Source organism: Dysidea avara, chromosome 6, assembly GCF_963678975.1.
Source record: "Dysidea avara chromosome 6, odDysAvar1.4, whole genome shotgun sequence".
In the NCBI taxonomy this organism is placed as follows: Eukaryota; Metazoa; Porifera; class Demospongiae; order Dictyoceratida; family Dysideidae; genus Dysidea; species Dysidea avara.
Genome location: NC_089277.1, coordinates 14,313,533 through 14,331,532, shown reverse-complemented (window position 1 = coordinate 14,331,532; position 18,000 = coordinate 14,313,533). Strand labels below are relative to the sequence as shown.

General features: G+C 38.3%; 2 protein-coding genes across 5 annotated transcripts in view; both read left to right on the top strand.

Annotated features, from left to right (window-relative positions):
* Nucleotides 1-18,000, top strand: part of LOC136259173 (rap guanine nucleotide exchange factor 6-like) — a 40,546-nt gene that overhangs the window by 4,595 nt on the left and 17,951 nt on the right. Inside the window, exons 13-28 of one of the 4 annotated variants that reach the window (XR_010703233.1) lie at nt 308-354; nt 467-587; nt 644-734; nt 817-994; nt 1,098-1,259; nt 1,327-1,403; nt 1,458-1,567; nt 1,633-1,691; nt 1,760-1,840; nt 1,945-2,046; nt 2,549-2,648; nt 2,707-2,755; nt 2,847-2,925; nt 2,982-3,124; nt 3,187-3,261; nt 3,389-3,510. Coding sequence is in view for 3 of the 4 variants with exons in the window: in XM_066052617.1 (XP_065908689.1) it covers nt 308-354; nt 467-587; nt 644-734; nt 817-994; nt 1,098-1,259; nt 1,327-1,403; nt 1,458-1,567; nt 1,633-1,691; nt 1,760-1,840; nt 1,945-2,046; nt 2,549-2,648; nt 2,707-2,755; nt 2,847-2,926; nt 2,982-3,031 (1,307 nt within the window). In the remaining variant the exon portion in view is untranslated. Of the gene's footprint in view, nt 1-307; nt 355-466; nt 588-643; nt 735-816; nt 995-1,097; nt 1,260-1,326; nt 1,404-1,457; nt 1,568-1,632; nt 1,692-1,759; nt 1,841-1,944; nt 2,047-2,548; nt 2,649-2,706; nt 2,756-2,846; nt 2,927-2,971; nt 3,125-3,186; nt 3,262-3,388; nt 3,511-18,000 lie in introns of those variants that run through there. The other 3 variants (XM_066052617.1, XM_066052618.1, XM_066052619.1) reach the window with 3 other exon arrangements.
* On the top strand, nt 14,286-16,757 carry LOC136258321 (E3 ubiquitin-protein ligase TRIM71-like). Its single transcript, XM_066051644.1, has one exon. The coding sequence runs from the start codon at nt 14,286-14,288 to the stop codon at nt 16,479-16,481; it is 2,196 nt and encodes a 731-aa protein (XP_065907716.1). The 3' UTR covers nt 16,482-16,757.

The window sequence follows — 18,000 nt, the reverse complement described above, 5'->3', positions numbered from 1 at the left end:
ATGCAGCGGGTTACCTGTAAGTTACAAAGTTTTGTGAATTTTGCATATTGACACTCACAAAATTCAAAATATTGGAGTGAAGAGGTAGTGTTTTTCAAACCCATAAAGTTTTCTTCTGTCATAGTATCCACATAGAATTATGGAGAAATCGGTCATAAGTTTACCGTAGCAATCACAGAAAATTATGCTGGAGGCTGTTGCAAACGTTTAGAGCTTGCACAGACAACCCGCTGTATGCTACTGTACTAACCATATTTTTTTAATGATACATATAGCTAGCTGTTATGTGCTTGCTGTTTCTTTACAGCATACAAGAGTTTTGTTCGTAACACTCCATCATCAGTAATTGATCAGGTTGGTGATGTTGTATATATTTACACATACATACTTAAACATGATACGTACCTTTGTATTTGTGTTAGGCATTAATTAGAATTTTATTTACTGTAGTTATTGCTCACCACAGATGGATACAGCTAGTACAGTACAGACAAGAAACAATATACCAGCCCCTCCTCCGATGAGACCTCATGGATCTTCCCTACAGGCAAAATCCAGAGGTGGGAGTGACTCCAGCAGGGAATCAGGTGATCTCTTAGAGCCACACCCAATTGTGCAGTGTTATCCACACTTTGTACAATAGGGTCTGCAAGAATTAAGCTCAGAGATCCAGTGAAAATTCTTCGTAGTGTGACTCACAAAGTCACTAAAGAAGTAAATAAAACAATAAAACGGTAAGCATGCATGCAGGCACACATTTTACATACACTCGGATGTAACATGTGTGCTGTTTTAAGTTTCTTCTTTTACTTGTAGGCAAAGCACTTATGATCTAGAAGAAACAGATCTACATCCTCCTCGGCCACGCAGTGCATCATCCATGCATACAACAAGCGTAGAAAGACGTAGTTCAGGTAAATGGAAAGCTCCTCTGGCAAAACAAGCTTCTGTAGATGACATAGCAGCCTATGGAGTGGACATGACAGATGGAGAGGTAGAGAATTTTTTTCTGTGAATCTCCCTGAGTTTTGTATGTAGCTTTAAACACCCCGGTTTAATGCTCAAGCTTTTAATGAGTCTATGATTGTGGTTTTTAGATAAAACAGTCTTCATTTGTTGGAAATCTAAACACCATTGATTTAAATGAGCCACTCACGGTTATAAATACGAACACTTCTGGTAAAAGTGGCACTCTTGTGGATGCTGTCATAAAGTTGTATACACTGGATCACTCCTACAAGTTTATAAGTGTCTCTCAAGTGAGTGTATGGATGTAGACATTAGAGTGCTCTTATATTTACTACTGTATTTGTGTGTCAACTTTAGAAAACTACAGTTGGTGAGGTCATAGAAAGAGTTGTCCGAGAGTTTTTTCCAGACGACCTTAGCCAAAATGTCAGACAGTGTGTTGTGATATCTAAGTCATAGTCATTCTATGTGCCATTTATTCTATACAGGAATTATTGTATCACTTTGGTAACGGTGGCCGGCAGGGAGGGACCAGTCCGTAACTCAGTACTACCCGAACACCTGGCTGACCTGCATAACTTTATTGGATTAAATAGCATAGTTACTCCTTCACATATTTTTAAACACACAATTCTCACACAATTCTCACACTTTGTGTACACAGATATTATCTAAAGGAAAGAGACACATTGGCAACTCTGATACAAGAAGAGGTTCAACAGGTGAGAGCAAGACATGCCTTAGAGATAAGCAGTTGTTACGTATTATTATTATTTATTCCTTATTTCAGGAAATAATCAAAGAGAGCAAAATACATAAACAAATACTCAAGTTAGATCCACAAGTCATCACACAAGAGTTCACTAGAATAGTAAGCATGATGTACCTAATGTGTGTTTGGTGTGTCCATAATTAAAATTACACAGTGACCAGTAGTAATGTTGTGATGAGTTAATTGTTTTGTTATCCACGTAGGACTCTCTGGTGTTCTGTGATATTGATGCAACGGAATACCTTGATGATCTGTGGAGTAGACATGGACCACACTTACATGTCAATATTTCAAAGTTTGAAGACGTACGTATGTTTGTTATGCACATATATGCACTGCACATATACTATGCATCCTTACAGTATATACTGGAAGGTGTTGCCTTGTGTTTTTCAAACTGTATCGTATTGATGACACAAGTGATGTTGCAAACTGTTGAAATCAATAACAAAATTGTGCTTTAAAAGTTATCTTTACTGTTAGGATGCGAACAGGAAACTATCTGATGGAGTGGGGGTGGGGGGGGGGGGGGGGGGGGCTCCCACCTCGACACCTATTCTGCTGTTCATTGTTATGTATCAGCACACTGATGTGTAGCAGTATGGTAGTCAATTGTGCAAGCTGTTGTCACATCTTGTACCAATGTACTAATGGTTACACATACTTACGGATGCATACATACACACACACACACACACACACACACACACACACACACACACACACACACACACACACACACACTGACACACACACACACACACACAGTATATACATATACACATAACACATGGTGTTGTTTGACAGATGACCAACAATCACTTGTACTGGACCATCACTACAATACTACAAGAGCAAAGCTCAACAAGAAGAGCAGAAATTTTAAGACACATGATCAAGATAGCAAGTCAGTGACTGACTATACTCACACTGTATGTTGATTATCAATGTCATTTGTTGTGTAGAATACTTGAAGGATTTGAGAAATTACAATACAATGTTTGCCATACTAAGGTAAGTATAGTGTGTTGTGTGTGTGTGTGTGTTGTGTACGTGTACTATGTCCAACTTGTCTATGTACTAATTTGATGTACTAATCCTTTAGTGGTCTAAGTCATTCACTTGTTCAAAGATTAAAACCAACATGGGAAAAAGTTCCTGGAAAATATCGTAAAATGAGAAAAAGTATGTTGTGAAACTTGTACATGTGATATGGTGATTAATTTCAGATTTTTTATAGGATTTAGAATTATTCATGGACCCTACAAGAATTTTTGTAAATTACCGTAATCTTCTCAAAGTATCTGATCGACCATTAATACCATATTTCCCAGTGGCCACACATTCATCTACCTGGGGAATGACTCAATGGTTGAGAACATGGTATGTAATTTAATTGTGTGGTATTAACATGGATACCTTTACTTCACATAAATTGTCTTTAGATCAACTTTGAGAAGTTGAGAATGATAGCTCAAGAAGTGAAGAACTGTAAACTGTACTGTATGAAGCCAATGATGGTAAGAGAACTGTGTAACTAGTGACTGTTCTATTGGAGTATTTCACTAGTGTACTACATACATAGCAAATACAGTTCACACTTCAGTAACATTAAGTACATTGATAGTACACTTGTGTTCTTAACAGCCTCCACCAGTAGAAGCTGTGATGGTACATCTGGGTACCCCACCCAAGTCATTACACGGTTTATTGAGAATAACGTTTAAGAGTCCTACAGCTTATCAAGCAACTGTCAATAATCTTAAGAGAGTTTATACTCAGGTTAGCAAGTTATTAAGATTTATTGTATAGCCTTTGAGGTCAAGAATTTTATTCCATTTGTTAACACAACTATGATTATGCCAACTTTTACATATTCACAACATCAAATGAGAAAAAGAGTAAAAACCTACGTGGAGCAACCTTACATAATAACTGATGAGGGTCACCTTGATGTGTTGTTTAAGATTTTAGTGACAGGTTTGTGAAATTCCAATTGATGCACACTGAGTTTAACATTTGTGTAATGCTATGGTTACTTAAATTGTGTAGAGCAGTTTAATGCCAAACTGGTTCATAAGTACTTTAGTTTGTTGATATTGTTTTAGTTCACACACACAAGAAATCAGACAAGAAACCAGAGAGTCTATCTGCAAATCGCAGTCATGCACAGAACATCACGGCAAGGCTCCATACCCAGCAGTATACCCATGTCTCCCAAACAGGGATCAGTGTCTTCAGACTCACCTCCACCATCACCAAAAATGACCAGTACTCTAGGTATGTAAATGCACTTACAGTACGTATGTATTTAGTATTGCAATGCCTTTAACATTCCACAGGTCGCAGCTCCAAGTTAGTATCACTAATCAATGGAGGCAACAAACCCTCTAGCAAAAGAGCAGCTTCTCGTATGTTCTTATAGTATACCAGCAGTGTGTGCTTGTATAGTATACTGATGTCCCATATATGTAGCTAGTTTAGGAGTAGTGTGGCTTAGTAACAAAGTGAATAGAGGCTGAGTACTATATTAAGCTTGAGATCACACCCAAGTTGAGTTGAGAGATAAAGCGAACACTAATAACAACTGTAGCAGAAAGTTGAGTAGTACACATCAAGTCAACATGTGACAGAATTCACTAAAAAAGAAAAAAAAATGAGGCTAGTTGTTAGAGTAACAACATTTTGCTCAATTGTTAGTGAGGAGTATAGTAGGCTAGTCTCAACCAGACAAGTTTTCCACATGACACTTAATATGGATTAGAGATCATAAGTGTCAACTTATGATCTCTAGTCAATAAGTATCCTGCTGGGAAATCTGTCTGTCTGTCTATAGTTGTTGGTAAACAGCTAGTTAGCCATAATGTTCTCTGCAGCTGATAACCTGTATTAAATCCCATTGTGTGAGAGTGTGTCAGAGTGGAGCGCTGTGTGATAACTAGGCAGAGTATTGTGAGATAAATTAGTTGCCATCCTCATTGTTATTACACTCGTCCGCAGCTTCACCTCGTAGATGCTTAGTAACAATAATGTCACCTTTGTAACAGGATATATAACTATAACATGTACACCATTTTGACTATCACATATAGCATTATTGTGAATTTTGATTTCTCTTTTCTTTACAGCTAAAATTTGGGCACCATTGTGATCCCCATGACAACAGACTTTTTTTGAATGCAATCACAAAACATCGAACATGTCATTTGTACATATTAATATACTATTTTATTGTCAGAGTGTCCTTATAGTTGTTATTGTATAGAGAAGAAGATATGTTAGCACTATTATAATATTGTAATATAATGTATTTTGTATGTATGTCCTGTATAAACAACATGTAAAACACACACACACACACACACGCACACACACACACACACACATTCATTTCGTGGTTGTTGTAAAACTGTTCTTGCAGTGTTTTGTTTTGTCTCCTTTTTTTAATAATGATTATTGATGTTTATAATAATCTTATACCACAAAGTTGTGAAGGGCAGACATGCACAGCTAGCTACTTGTATCTACGCTATCAAGTGTCGCCTCGCGTGATAAAGCTGTGCACGTGATTAACGCGCACTTTAGTTGGGCGTGAGCGTTTAGCAAGGGGGTGTCACTCCAATAGGCACTGTACTGCGACCGCGGTCAAAGCTAAAGGTCAATGAACAAGGCCGGTTTTTCACGAAGAACAACGGTCACGCTGTTTTCCCAGCACGGTCAAAGCTTCGCTAGTTAGTAGTGCACGAAAATATAGCGAAAATAAACGGAACCAGGTCTATGGTCAAGACAAACTTTCGACTAAAGTCAACGGTCAAAATCGAAAATTGATTTTGACCGCGGTCGCAGATCGTAGTACAGTGTCTATTGGAGTGACACACCCTTGGTTAAGTTGTAGCAGTGAACTGAACAGATCAAGAGAAGCCGCAGACTACTTGATTTTTTTTGAAGTTTCACTCCTTGAAGTGTGCATCAGGTAATTGTATTAGTGTGTATATTTGGTAAGGTAAATGATGGTATTTCCGGACACTCTTTGATAAAATCGCTCTAACATTGCACTCCCAACAAGTAAGCACAAACTCTAAGAATCGTTTTAAAGCCTATCTTATGATGCATCTGCAGTACAAATTTCGCTTTGATACAATCAACTGCTGAGGAGTTATGAGCCAAAATTTAACATCGTGTAGAAATGCAACATGCGGCTAATTCCGGACACTTAGAATAACAATCAAGTAGCGCCCTTCTACAGATTACCAATCCTCTTTAAAAGTATAGAGACTGAAGTACCACTCATCTGCAGCTTATATACAGGCCCGTAGCCAGGGATTTTGAAAGGGGGTTCTTTTTGACCAAAAGTGGACCTTTGACCAAAAGTGGACCTTTAGGTCCACTTTTGGTCAAAAAGAACCCCCCTAGTTTAGTAAAGGTCCAAATATTGTGACTGTTCTATTAGAGTGGTTGACTGCTCTATAGTATTAGAGTATCTCGATCTTGCATTGCATTTAATCCATGCAATGAATGAGTTACTCGAAGCGCTTAATTTAGTTTCTTATTAGTGGTATCTAGTAAACTGTAGCTAATGGACTTTTGCTCCTGAAAATTTGGACTTGTATACCAAAACTGATTGTGGACCTTTTTTCCAAGAGGGCGGTTCTTCTGAACCCCCCGAACCCCCCCCCTGGCTACGGGCCTGATATATCAAGTAGAAAGTTCATACCTTTTGGGAGGAAGTAGCAGTGCGTATTTTAAAAGGTTTATGTAATTCGCGAATATTGAAAAAATCGACTGCTACTCCGCCTGTGCTGCATGAATTCTTGCTATGCAATTACCCTAGGGTACGATCTTTTTATAAACCTTTGACAATCGAAAATATGAGCTTGGGCTGCCTAACATTTTCAAAGTTTTGTACAAAAATACCCATGGTTAGGCTACAAATTCGTGTGAAACTTCGCGATGGAATAACGGATTCGCTTCAATTTTGGTTTGTAGATAGGCCATATAGGACACTCAGGGGCGGATCTAGGATTTATAAAGGGGGGGGGCTAACTCAAGGTACTAATCTCTTGGGTAGAGGTGTGCGAAGCACACTTCCCAGCATGCAAAGCATGCTGGAACTAGGGGGGTCTGGGGGCATGCCCCCCCAGGAAAATTTTGAAAAATAGATGCTAAAATACTGCAATTTGGAGACATTTCCACATAAAATTCATATCTAGATATTTTATATACTGCCTTTAGATTATAGGTATGGCTCTCTGAAGCATTTTGCTAATGGAAAAGTTTGGGTAGGTACAGACAACCTAGTACATGATGCACCCCTCTCACAATTGCACAACACTGAATAGGTGCTTGTTAGAATAATAATGTTGAAAGTGAAATTTGAACAATACAAGATTGAATCTGAGAGCATTTTCAATGAAAATTGTGTACCTGAATTAAGTATTGCCATACATATTAACTATACACAAGTAGATGCATGAATGAAGCCCTTTAAACAGACTAATGCACTTCATTGTATGTATAATTAAGTGCAGGCAGATTTGGAAAAATTCCATAACAGAACCAACTACATGTTCCAGTGAATGTTCTATTAGAGTAGTTAGCTGACTGCTCTATTAGAGTATCTCGATCTTGTACACCTCCAATGTTGATCTGGGTCCTTGTTACATAAACTTTAGCATAAATCCACTGATAATACATTGGAAAGATGTTTATAAGGTGGTTTTATGAGTATTTGTATTATTAGTGATCATATAATTATGCTAAGACAAAATTTCATTATAATACTCAGCATATTGATCAAGTAAAGCCTAAATATGAAGGGGGGGGAGCTTCAGCCCCCAAAGCCCCCCCTCCCCCCTGGATTCGCCCCTGACACTGTATTAGTATAACAAATGATAGGCCCAAGGATTCTAATGTTGTTGAGAATGATATAAGTGTCTGGAATTACCTGCATTTATTGAACTGATCAGTAGAACTGCATTATTATCATAATTGTAACTCTCGTGTGAGACGTGGTCACGGGCATTCAACCTTTCTCTCATTTGCACGCACGCAGTCATCAATCTCACTCAATTCACTCCTTGGTAGTGGAGGTGGGAGCTGGAGCCCCCAAACTTTCAGATGAGATTGGGGGACAGAGCTCCGCCAATAATTGCCTTGTGTGACGTTACATGTGATTAAATGTTGTGGTTCTTAAACTGGCAGCATGTAGTGGAATGATTCGTACATATGTTGTACCTAGTCTCGCCGCGTAGTCAGGCCCTTTTCTTTCTTTTGTATGGGGGCGGGGAAAGAAAATGGTCTGGTGAACGTCATCCTGAGATTGACTGTGCAGCTTCTAGATTGTTTGTGGGTGCAAATGATGTGTTTTGCTAATCGTTGTGTCATTTGCATTCTGTTACCATGGATATAAGGCGTGATCATAGATATACTAGTACCCAGGATTGGGTCTTTTCACGTGAGTCCATTGACTTCAATACAAACACCTTTGCTAGATCATTGTTACCCAGGGGCGGATCCAGGACCTGGCAAGGGGAGGGGCACAAACAGGCCAAGTTGTAGGTGGTTAGGGAGAGTCAGATTCTGTTGTTAGTTGCTGCATTTTGCTGCAGCAAATAATACACCTCTTAGTAGTATCTCACTGTTGATTTTTACCATTTTGGCCTTTAAAAACTGTTTAAATAGCTCTGAATGTCTTAAACAACAGCAACACAATAATTATTTTTAGAGGCGCTTAGTACGCACGAAGGTGCAGGGTGACAATTTCATAGCTAGTTTGAGTTTGGTTCGCTTTGGTTTCAGGTGAATTTGTAATAATGCTAATAAATGTGCATATTTTCATGAGTTATATAAGCTGATCTTGGGCTGACATAAAGTTGTAATAGTATGAGAAGTAGCTATGGCTCCTCCACAAGGTCACTGGGAGGGCATTTGCCCCAAATGCCCCATCCTGGATCCGCCATTGTTACCCACTTTGAAAAAGGTATGATAGTGAAATACGCCATTCACAATACGTTTCTGTAAAATGTCAATATGTGATAGTGTTTGCTTAGTTGTTGGTAAGCCTTCCTCACAAAAGGGGGTGGTAAATTAGTGGTAGGGCCTGGTTTGTAGGTGTGTCTCTCGATGCGGCTGCCGATACATAGCCACCATTAACGAGGGAATTACACTTATAGCGCACGGCAACTAATTATTAATGTTTTGAGAAGTAGTCTCAAGAGTAGAATTATTCTTCTGTGTGATAAATTCGAAGATATTGCTAATTCCGGTAACAATGATACGGCCTGAAAAACCAGATGATTCAAATCCCGGGTACTTGTCTGTATATCTATGGTGTGATCTGCTGATCTTTGCATCATTTGCATTGTATTACCATAGCTACTGCTTTATATCTATGGCAACAGGATGCAAAATGACGTAAAGATTAGCAAAACACCTCATTTGCACCCACAAACAATCCGGAAGCTGTGCAGTAGAATCCCCACAATCTCTGGATAGGCCAATGACGATGCTATACTATGTTCACCAGACCCTTTTCTTTTCCCGCCCCCACACAAAAGAAAGAAAAGGATCTGGCTACACGAGACTATGTTGTACCTGAAAGATTTTAATTGACTGCGTTTGCAAAAAGTGTCATCAGATTGAATCTTGCCAGCACTTACAGTATTTTTTAGTGTTGGGTGATATAACGATATTAAATTGTATCATTTGATTTTTGCCAATATCAAAAAGTATCGATATATCTTTTAGATTGTGATATTTCGATACGATATATCACATGATCTGAATTAACTTTAACATGTATTTGAGCTTATTTAATAGTTGATTGTAGCTTTCCATTACCTTCAGAAACTTTCAAATCACTCAGTATGTGGGCAGAAAAATCAACATTGTGTATAGCCATATAGCTAAATTATGTGAGAAAACTAGCTATTTACTCATGCAAATTCATGTTACAATATTGTATTGAAAAGTATCAATTTTGACTCAATATCATATCGATATCATATCGTTCTGATAATCCTGGTATTGCCCGGCCAGCTAGCCATCACTACTTTTTTCAAGACTTTAAAACTTTTCCTAGGGAGGGGGGTGCCATGCCCCATCCCCTAAAAAATGAGCATGCCACTGAGTGTGTTTCACGCATTGTATTGTTTATTCACTGCAACCATAAGCCAGCCTCCAACTTCCACACAAGTGTCAGCTAAAATAACCCCCCTCGGCCCCCCATCTTTTAGGAAAGGTATAAAAGCTGGAATAGAACCAATTAGGACATACACCTACTTTAATATTGCTTTTCAACAAGTTGTAAAAGATTTACAGCCATTGCACAATTGCTATTCCAACTATAATATTTGTTGTTTCTACCTACATGTATATGAAGCTGTCTATAGTTCAGGTGTGGTAGTAAAACAAATGAATTGTATCTTTTTGGCTACTTCTGACAATTTAAAATGATACGCATGTGATCAAAAATGTTGTATTTTCCATTATGAAAATAATAGCAATCTTATTTGTTTGATCTTCGCTCATGCAAGTGCTTTAACTTTGTGGACTGTCTTCCTTGTGGGGTCTAGTAGTTTATGTTGACATGCATGGGTGGTGGTTGTTGTTTGGGGCTGGCATTCATACTGTATCAGCTATTGCCACTATTGCATTGGTAGTAGCCCTCTAGAGAGAAGAGACATTGCTGGCATAATAATGACTGGTCACCTTGAAGTTGGGGATCTGTGTAACAGCAATCTGAGTATGCCATAGGAGGTAAGACTGCATGCTGCTTTCTTTAATTGCATGTTAGTATTTCATGTGAACTGCGTGTATGTAGTACAAATATAAAAATGGAGTTTTGTAGGTCTCAATAGATGTTTAGTTAGCATTTAACGTAAGCTTCAAAGAAACGTATGTTGACTTGTAAGTGCCCCTAGCAAAATAATGATTATTGCCAATAAAGTCTTGTGAAACAAAATAACTTATAAGCATTGAAATGGATACACAAGCTTAGTTGCAGGTTTTATACTGCAACTATTGAGACTCACATGAAATACCAAATAGTAATATGGAATTAAAGTAAGCAGCACTTACAATGCATGTCCTACCTCCTCTGTGACTATGCTGTAGTAGCTCTTGACAAGTCTTTACTGTGTACTACAAGGAACTGGATTGTATTGGTGAAGGTACATATTCCCAGTTGAGAGTATACAAGGGGCCATTCAGTGTTTGTTGTGTCCGTTGGTTCCTAAGCAGAGGAGGAGGACTAACTGTTTACAAGTGTATAGACACTTACCGATTGCAAATGGAAAAGCTGCCATCAAAGATTACCTTCAAACAGAGGTGGAGTTCTTTGCTTTTACAATGGATATTTGGACCAGTCGAGCCAATGATGCTTACTTATCACTTACCTGTCATTTTATTACCAGCAGATGGAATATGGTTACCTGTGTTCTGGCAACATCTCCATTCCCTGAGCACCATACAGCAGACAACATTGTTGAGAAAGTGCAGCAGGTGATGGCAGATTACGATTTGAAGAAGAAACGTCTGCTATCAGTGGTACATGACCAGTGCTCAAACATGGAGTTGGCTGGTGACAAAATGCATGAAGAGACTGGTAATTGACAGAGCTACAGTTGTGCTGCACATTGGTTGCAACTTTGTATTGAGGAAGGCTTGAGTCTCACTGCCATTTCACAAGCTTTAGGTGAAGCAAAGAAGTTAGTAACTCACTTTTGGCACAGTGCTCTTGCCACTGCTGAACTCAAAAGACGACAAGAAACAATGTCTGTTGAACCGAAGAAGTTGCAGCAGGCCTGCATTACTAGATGGAATAGTACATTATACATGATACAGAGTATGCTGCACAATACGTGGCCTCTGACTGCAGTGCTTGATGATGAGAGTGTGACATAACATCAGTATCAATACCTAGAGTTGTCACCAGCACATTGGATCATTCTGGAGGATTTGTCAAAGGTGTTGGAGCATCTAGAGGTTGCTACAGTGTTTCTTAGTGAAGAAAATAATGTGTCAATTTCTGGTGTGTTGCCAATTGTACATGGGCTGATTACGAAGCTGGAAGTCAATGATGATGATTCCTCCTGCATTAAGGAGTTCAAAGCAAAGGTTTCTATTGCCTTACGATGTAGATGAGGGCTTGACTATTTAAACCCTACTGAAACACTAGTGCTAGCAAGTGCTATTGATCCAAGATTCCATAACTTGAAGTTTTTGGATGACAAGCTGAAGGGTGATGTTAAGCTTGAGATTACAAGGCTGATGAAAGAATATTTGTGTGGTGGATGTTAAATAGAAACTACACATGTGGCTGACAAGTCGATGTCTTGAGCTTCTTTGTAACTGTTATTTCAGCTCATTTTTTTTTTCAAAACACAGCTACAGTGTAGATTGTGTAATTTTCAGCAGTTGTGTTCCTGACAGTAGTAAGGAACAAGAAAAGTTTTTAATTGTTATGCAATTATTTTCAAGTAAAGTCACTTCTACAGGTATTTCAACCATTAAAGGAAGCTTTCCACTTTTGTTTGCCTGTAGCTATGTCTCTAGCCGTAATCTTTTGTCTTAGCTAAAACTTCAGTGACACTATAACTGCATCTAAAATAGCAAGACATCTACAGTACTAAGGCTTGTACTGTTAATTTAATTGCGATGACTTGATCATTCCAAGTCATACACTAGCTGATTGCCATTAGGGGTCATTGAGTAATATCTGGGTCAGTGTTGTAAGTGGGCTGGGTCATTTGGGTCACATTTTTCCTGGGTCAAGTGGATCTTATCCACGTACTTCACTGAATATCTGGGTCTCACCCGGATGAGATCACATGTGACTACAAGTTAACAAGCTTGATTGTATTCAATATAAATGCAGTTATAAATACTCAAGAAACTTATGTGGAGCCATGCCCACCATTCAGGAATATGTTTTGCTGTCTGTGCAGGACATGTAGAGCCATGCCTGCTTATCAGAATTGTATCAGCTGTTCTCTGTGAGTATACATGGAATTACGCTCACTTTTGGGATCCATGTTGCTACTTGAAATATAGGTAACTATTCTGGATTGCTGTAGCTACATGTAGACTTGCATGTAGTCACACTCACTTGATAATACATAGCCTCGTATGTAGCTACTTGGTTCTTGCAGACAATCCTTTCTATAGTGTAAAAAATGTAGGGCTAACTAATGGAGCTTGGAACTTGTGGACTTTTAATCTAGCTCTTGAGGCACTAACATATTCCAAATAAAATAGGAAATCATAATTTTGGGGTAGAGTGCTGGAAGGAATTTTACACTTGTGTAGGAAGCATGGTTCCTACATGTGTAGAGCTTTATTGAGAATCTTTGCAGAATTTTGTAGGAAATATTCCCACACTGTTGAATTTTGTATGAAAGATTCCTACACAAGGCACAAAGTGTAAGGCATCTTCTTGCAGTGTAGGAATAATTCCCACAAGTGTAGGAATCATTCCTACAAGTGTGGGAATCATTCCTACAAGTGTAGGAATTGTTCTTACACATTATGCCATGTATAAGAATCTTTCTCACAAAATTCAATAGTGTGGGAGTACTTCCTACAGAATTTCTTAATGTTGCCCTACACGTGTATTAATCAAGCTTCTTACACAAGGGTAAATTTTGGTACATCACAGAAAATTTGCTGTGTTCATGTTTTGAGAAAAACTTGCCACAACTTAAAGTTTTACCTTCTTATTTAGTTTGGAACATGTTCACACCTCTATTTTAATTAAACCGAGTCACATGTGAGTCAGATCCGGATCCCATCCGGATTACTATTCTGGTCAGTGGATCAACTGGGTCAACAGTACTGACCCACTTACAATGCTGATCCGGGTCAACAAACCAGTTTTTACCCACAATGTGTTGTTTTGTATTAGAGAATGGTATACATAAAATTCTTTGATCTTAGGGAGATAATGAGGTCTATAAAATCCCTTAGAGACCTCTGGAGTGGTTCTCTAAAATGATTAGAGACCTCCTATCTCCCGGAGTCCCACCAAGCTAATGCTCACTGATCTGCTATGCCTCCTCAGGAGGCAGAGCAGATCAGTGAGCTTCCTTCTATATAAAAAATATAGAAAGTGATTGTGGGTTTACATTTTGTGCAAGATGTGATGACATGATGATGTTTTTACTCAACCCACAATCAATCAATGTGCAAGTTTTGCCTGCTTTTTAAAATCCTTTCAGATCGTCATGGTAGGTCTCTAACTATTACTTATGAGCCATCTACTTGTTGAACAATGTCCTTTTAATGATGGGGCCCATCATGGGGGAATTTACTAATTGTAGCCTACAGTGCATGCTGTGGTGATTGATGTAATTTAGCTACCTGTATTTGATAGATACACTTTGTCTTATCTGTACACAATTACTGCATGTACACTGAATTACGCAGTACAATACAGTAAAGACACAGAATATTATTGTTGTATCATTTGAGTTGCTACTTTTTTTTGTAATCTGTTTACTGTTATCATGTGTGTAATATTTTGTTATTCTTCACATTATAGTGAACAATGTCAGCAGTGGAGGTGAAAAAAGCTCAAAATAATTTAAGTTGTCCAGTTTGTTATCAACTGTTCAACAACCCCAAGTATCTGCCTTGTTATCATTCCTACTGTGAAGGATGTCTGGAGAAGATGCAGGTACAATCCAAGATCATCTGTCCTGAGTGCAGGAAGGAAGCTAAGGTTCCTGCAGGAGGAGTGAAGGAATTTGCTACCAATTTCTTCATCAACCGACTAGTTGATGATTTGATTCTGAAGAAGAAAGTGGCTGGAGAAGAGAAAGTCAATTGTGATGACTGCGATGAAGATGATCCTGTGGTGTCATTTTGCCCTGACTGCAATTCATTCCTATGTAGTGTTTGTAATGACAGTCATAATCGTCAGAAGAGGTTTCGTGGCCATGGTGTAGTACCATTGACTGAGCTGAGATCAAACAAAGATACATCAGCCATCCAAGCTAAGGCAGCAATACCACTTTGCAAAGATCACGATGAACAGCTGAAGTACTATTGTGAGACATGTGATGAGCTGGTGTGTGTTTATTGTACTGTGAAGAAACACAATGGCCACAATCATGACTCAATGAAAAACATGGCCAGTAAGCACCGGTCTCAGTTAAAGAAGGTCACCACTCCAATAGTAGGAATGATCCAAGACCTGTCTGATGTACATGATAATATTGACAAGATGGTGAAGAAGATAAGAAAACAAGGTGATGAAGTGAACAAGCAAGTTGATCAACATTACGATGAACTGGTTGAAAAGCTGATGAAGCAGAAAGATCAAGTGAAGCAACAAGTACGTGACACAGTGTCACAGAAAGAGAAGGCACTTACAACACAACTTGATGAAGTGGATTCAACACAAGCTGAACTTGTGAGCATGAAGGAACTGAATGATGCTCTAGAGAAGAGCTCTGACCAAGAAGCATTGTCTGCAAAGACGCAAGTGATTGATGGTATGCAGCAACTAACTGAGAAGTACAAGAAAGTGAACAAACATCCTGTACAATCAGCCTCAATGGAGATTACGGCTAATAAAGATCCTTTCCCACAATTTGTTTCTTTCTCAGCTAATGCAGACCACTGTTCTTCTGAGGTAGCTAATCTTCCACAATCCATCATTGTAGGCAAAAAGGTAGAAGTCACCATCATCACCAAGGATAACAATGGAGATCATTGTTCCACAGGAGGTCACAAGGTATTTGTCCAGTTAAAATCATTTACAGGCAATGTGACTGTTGGGGAGGTGAGGGATAACAATGATGGTAGTTATGTGGCTTCATTTGTAGGTGAGCACGGTGGAGAGGCAAAGTTACATATGTCCATAAATGGTCAGGAAATTAAGGGAAGTCCCTACAGCATTGTGGTTAGGAATTATCAAGCGCTTAACCTGCCTAACAAGATAGTGAATAATAATGGTAGCATGGGTCAACCCTGGGGTGTTGCATTTGGTAGGAATGGAGTATGGGCAGTAGCTGACTACTCCAACCATTGTGTGTATGTGTTTGATGGTCAGGATAAGTTAGTTAGGAAGGTTGGTAACAGTGGTAGCAGTAGTAGTCAATTCAGAAATCCTATGGGTATTGCATTTGATAATGACAATCACTTCTATGTGGTTGATTGTTCTAACCACAGGGTACAGAAGTTTGATGTCAATGGTAACTACTTGTTACAGTTTGGAGGTCATGGTTCAGGTGATGGTCAACTACAGTCTCCATATGGCATCACAACACATAATGGTAGGGTATATGTTGCTGATACTAATAACCATCGTATATCAGTGTTCCAACACAATGGTCAGTTTTGCATCTCTTTTGGTTCTGATCAGTTAGGTGGTCCCTGGGATGTAGCAGTTAATGTCAATAATCAGTTGCTTGTTGCTGACTTTAGTCATCACTGCATAGTCACTTTTACTCTTGATGGTCATTATGTAGGCAAGTTTGGTACACAAGGATCTAATAGGGGTCAGTTGAATAGTCCATATAGTCTTGCCACTGATGTGAATGGCTTCATCTTAGTTAGTGATGGTAATCAACGTGTGTCTGTCTTTGACCATGTTGGTAACTTCATTCATTACTTTGGATCATGTGGATCTGCTAATGGTCAGTTTAGTGGTCCTGTTGGCATAGCTCTTAGTCCTAATGGTAGCATCTATGTTAGTGACCTCAACAACAAAAGGATTCAGATCTTTACCAACTACTGACCTTATAACAATAATGTGTTTATATTTTACAAGAAGTGAAGTGACTATGTAAACTATACACTAGTAGTGTAACACTAACACTGTTGTGTTTTGATGATAATTGTGTTAGTAGTTATTTCATTTTATTTTTATTATTTGTGGTTATAATATTCCAATTTTTGTAGCTAGGTTACCTTTATGTGTAATTTATTCTGGTTGTTATAGTTACCATCTTGTACAACACTACACTACATAATATTGTAATGATTTGTATACATCACATTTGTTTGTATACCATATTTGGATGTTTGTTTCTAATGTACGGTAATTATGTTTTAAACTTTACACTTTCATCATTAGTGTACTCTTGTAACATCGTATCAAAAGAAATAATAGTTAATGTTAACCATGTGTATGCATGAGGCAATAATTAACTACGAAATCATATGGGTAGGCCTGAGTCAAAATAACATGCCTTAGAATTTTACCCAAAATGCTTAGGAAGTCTCAATTTATATAAATTATATTAGCTACTTTTAAATTCATGCATATATGGAAATCAATGTAAGCAACAATTCATAATATATAATATGAACTCTTGATGTAATTATAAGCTCCAATGCTCCATATAGTTTGAAATATCCGCCTAGTACGATAGCATTACACTGGCAGCTGCCTATTATACTGGCTAGGCTCGAGTCAAATATGCTCATGATCAAAATTTTTCCAAAATGCTGTCAGGAATTTCCCTAAATTTTCACCTATTATGCTCTTCAGCTGTTCCCATTATGCTCCTAGGTTAGCAACATTTAATCAGTGAATTCTCTATTTGAGTATTTCACTACAAAGTGACTGTTCTATTAGAGAGTATCGACCTAAGAAGCTATGTACAATGCATTTGAGTGCTCTAATGCAATTTGCAGTTTCCACTGGCTGCTCTATTAGAGAGTATTGATCTATTTTCATAGTTTGAAATATCTACCTAAAATGCTAACATTATGCTGGCATAGCACTCTAGCCTATTACGCTTTATAATAATATGCTGGTATAATACTTTATGTAGGCCTAACCCTGGGCCACATTATATTAATAAGCAATGTATGTATAGTTGCATATTCTTATAACTTTTTGCCTCTATGTAGCTACACTTGAATCAGTCGAAGTCGGCCACACAATAATGACATGAACCTTAAGGTGGCCTATGGAATCATTTTGCTCTCTCCAAGTGTCCAATTGTTACAAAAGTTCAGAGTTTTGTGACTCGACAGCGAATAATACCAGCTGGCATAAACCATTGATGTGCCACAGTAAAATTTAAGCCTGTTGTCAAATATCTGTATAAATAGGCTACCTGTTGTTCAACTGGCCATTCTGCTAATAATATTATTGTCATGCACAAAAACAATGATCTCATCTGTCTTAGAATGCAGTCATAGCCTGCTGCAGCTGGTCAGTAAATTTAGTATTGTCCCAAAGGTGACTGGAATAGACAGGTTTTATGTATACTGTACTGCAAACTAGTCAAGCTTGAGCTGTCAAT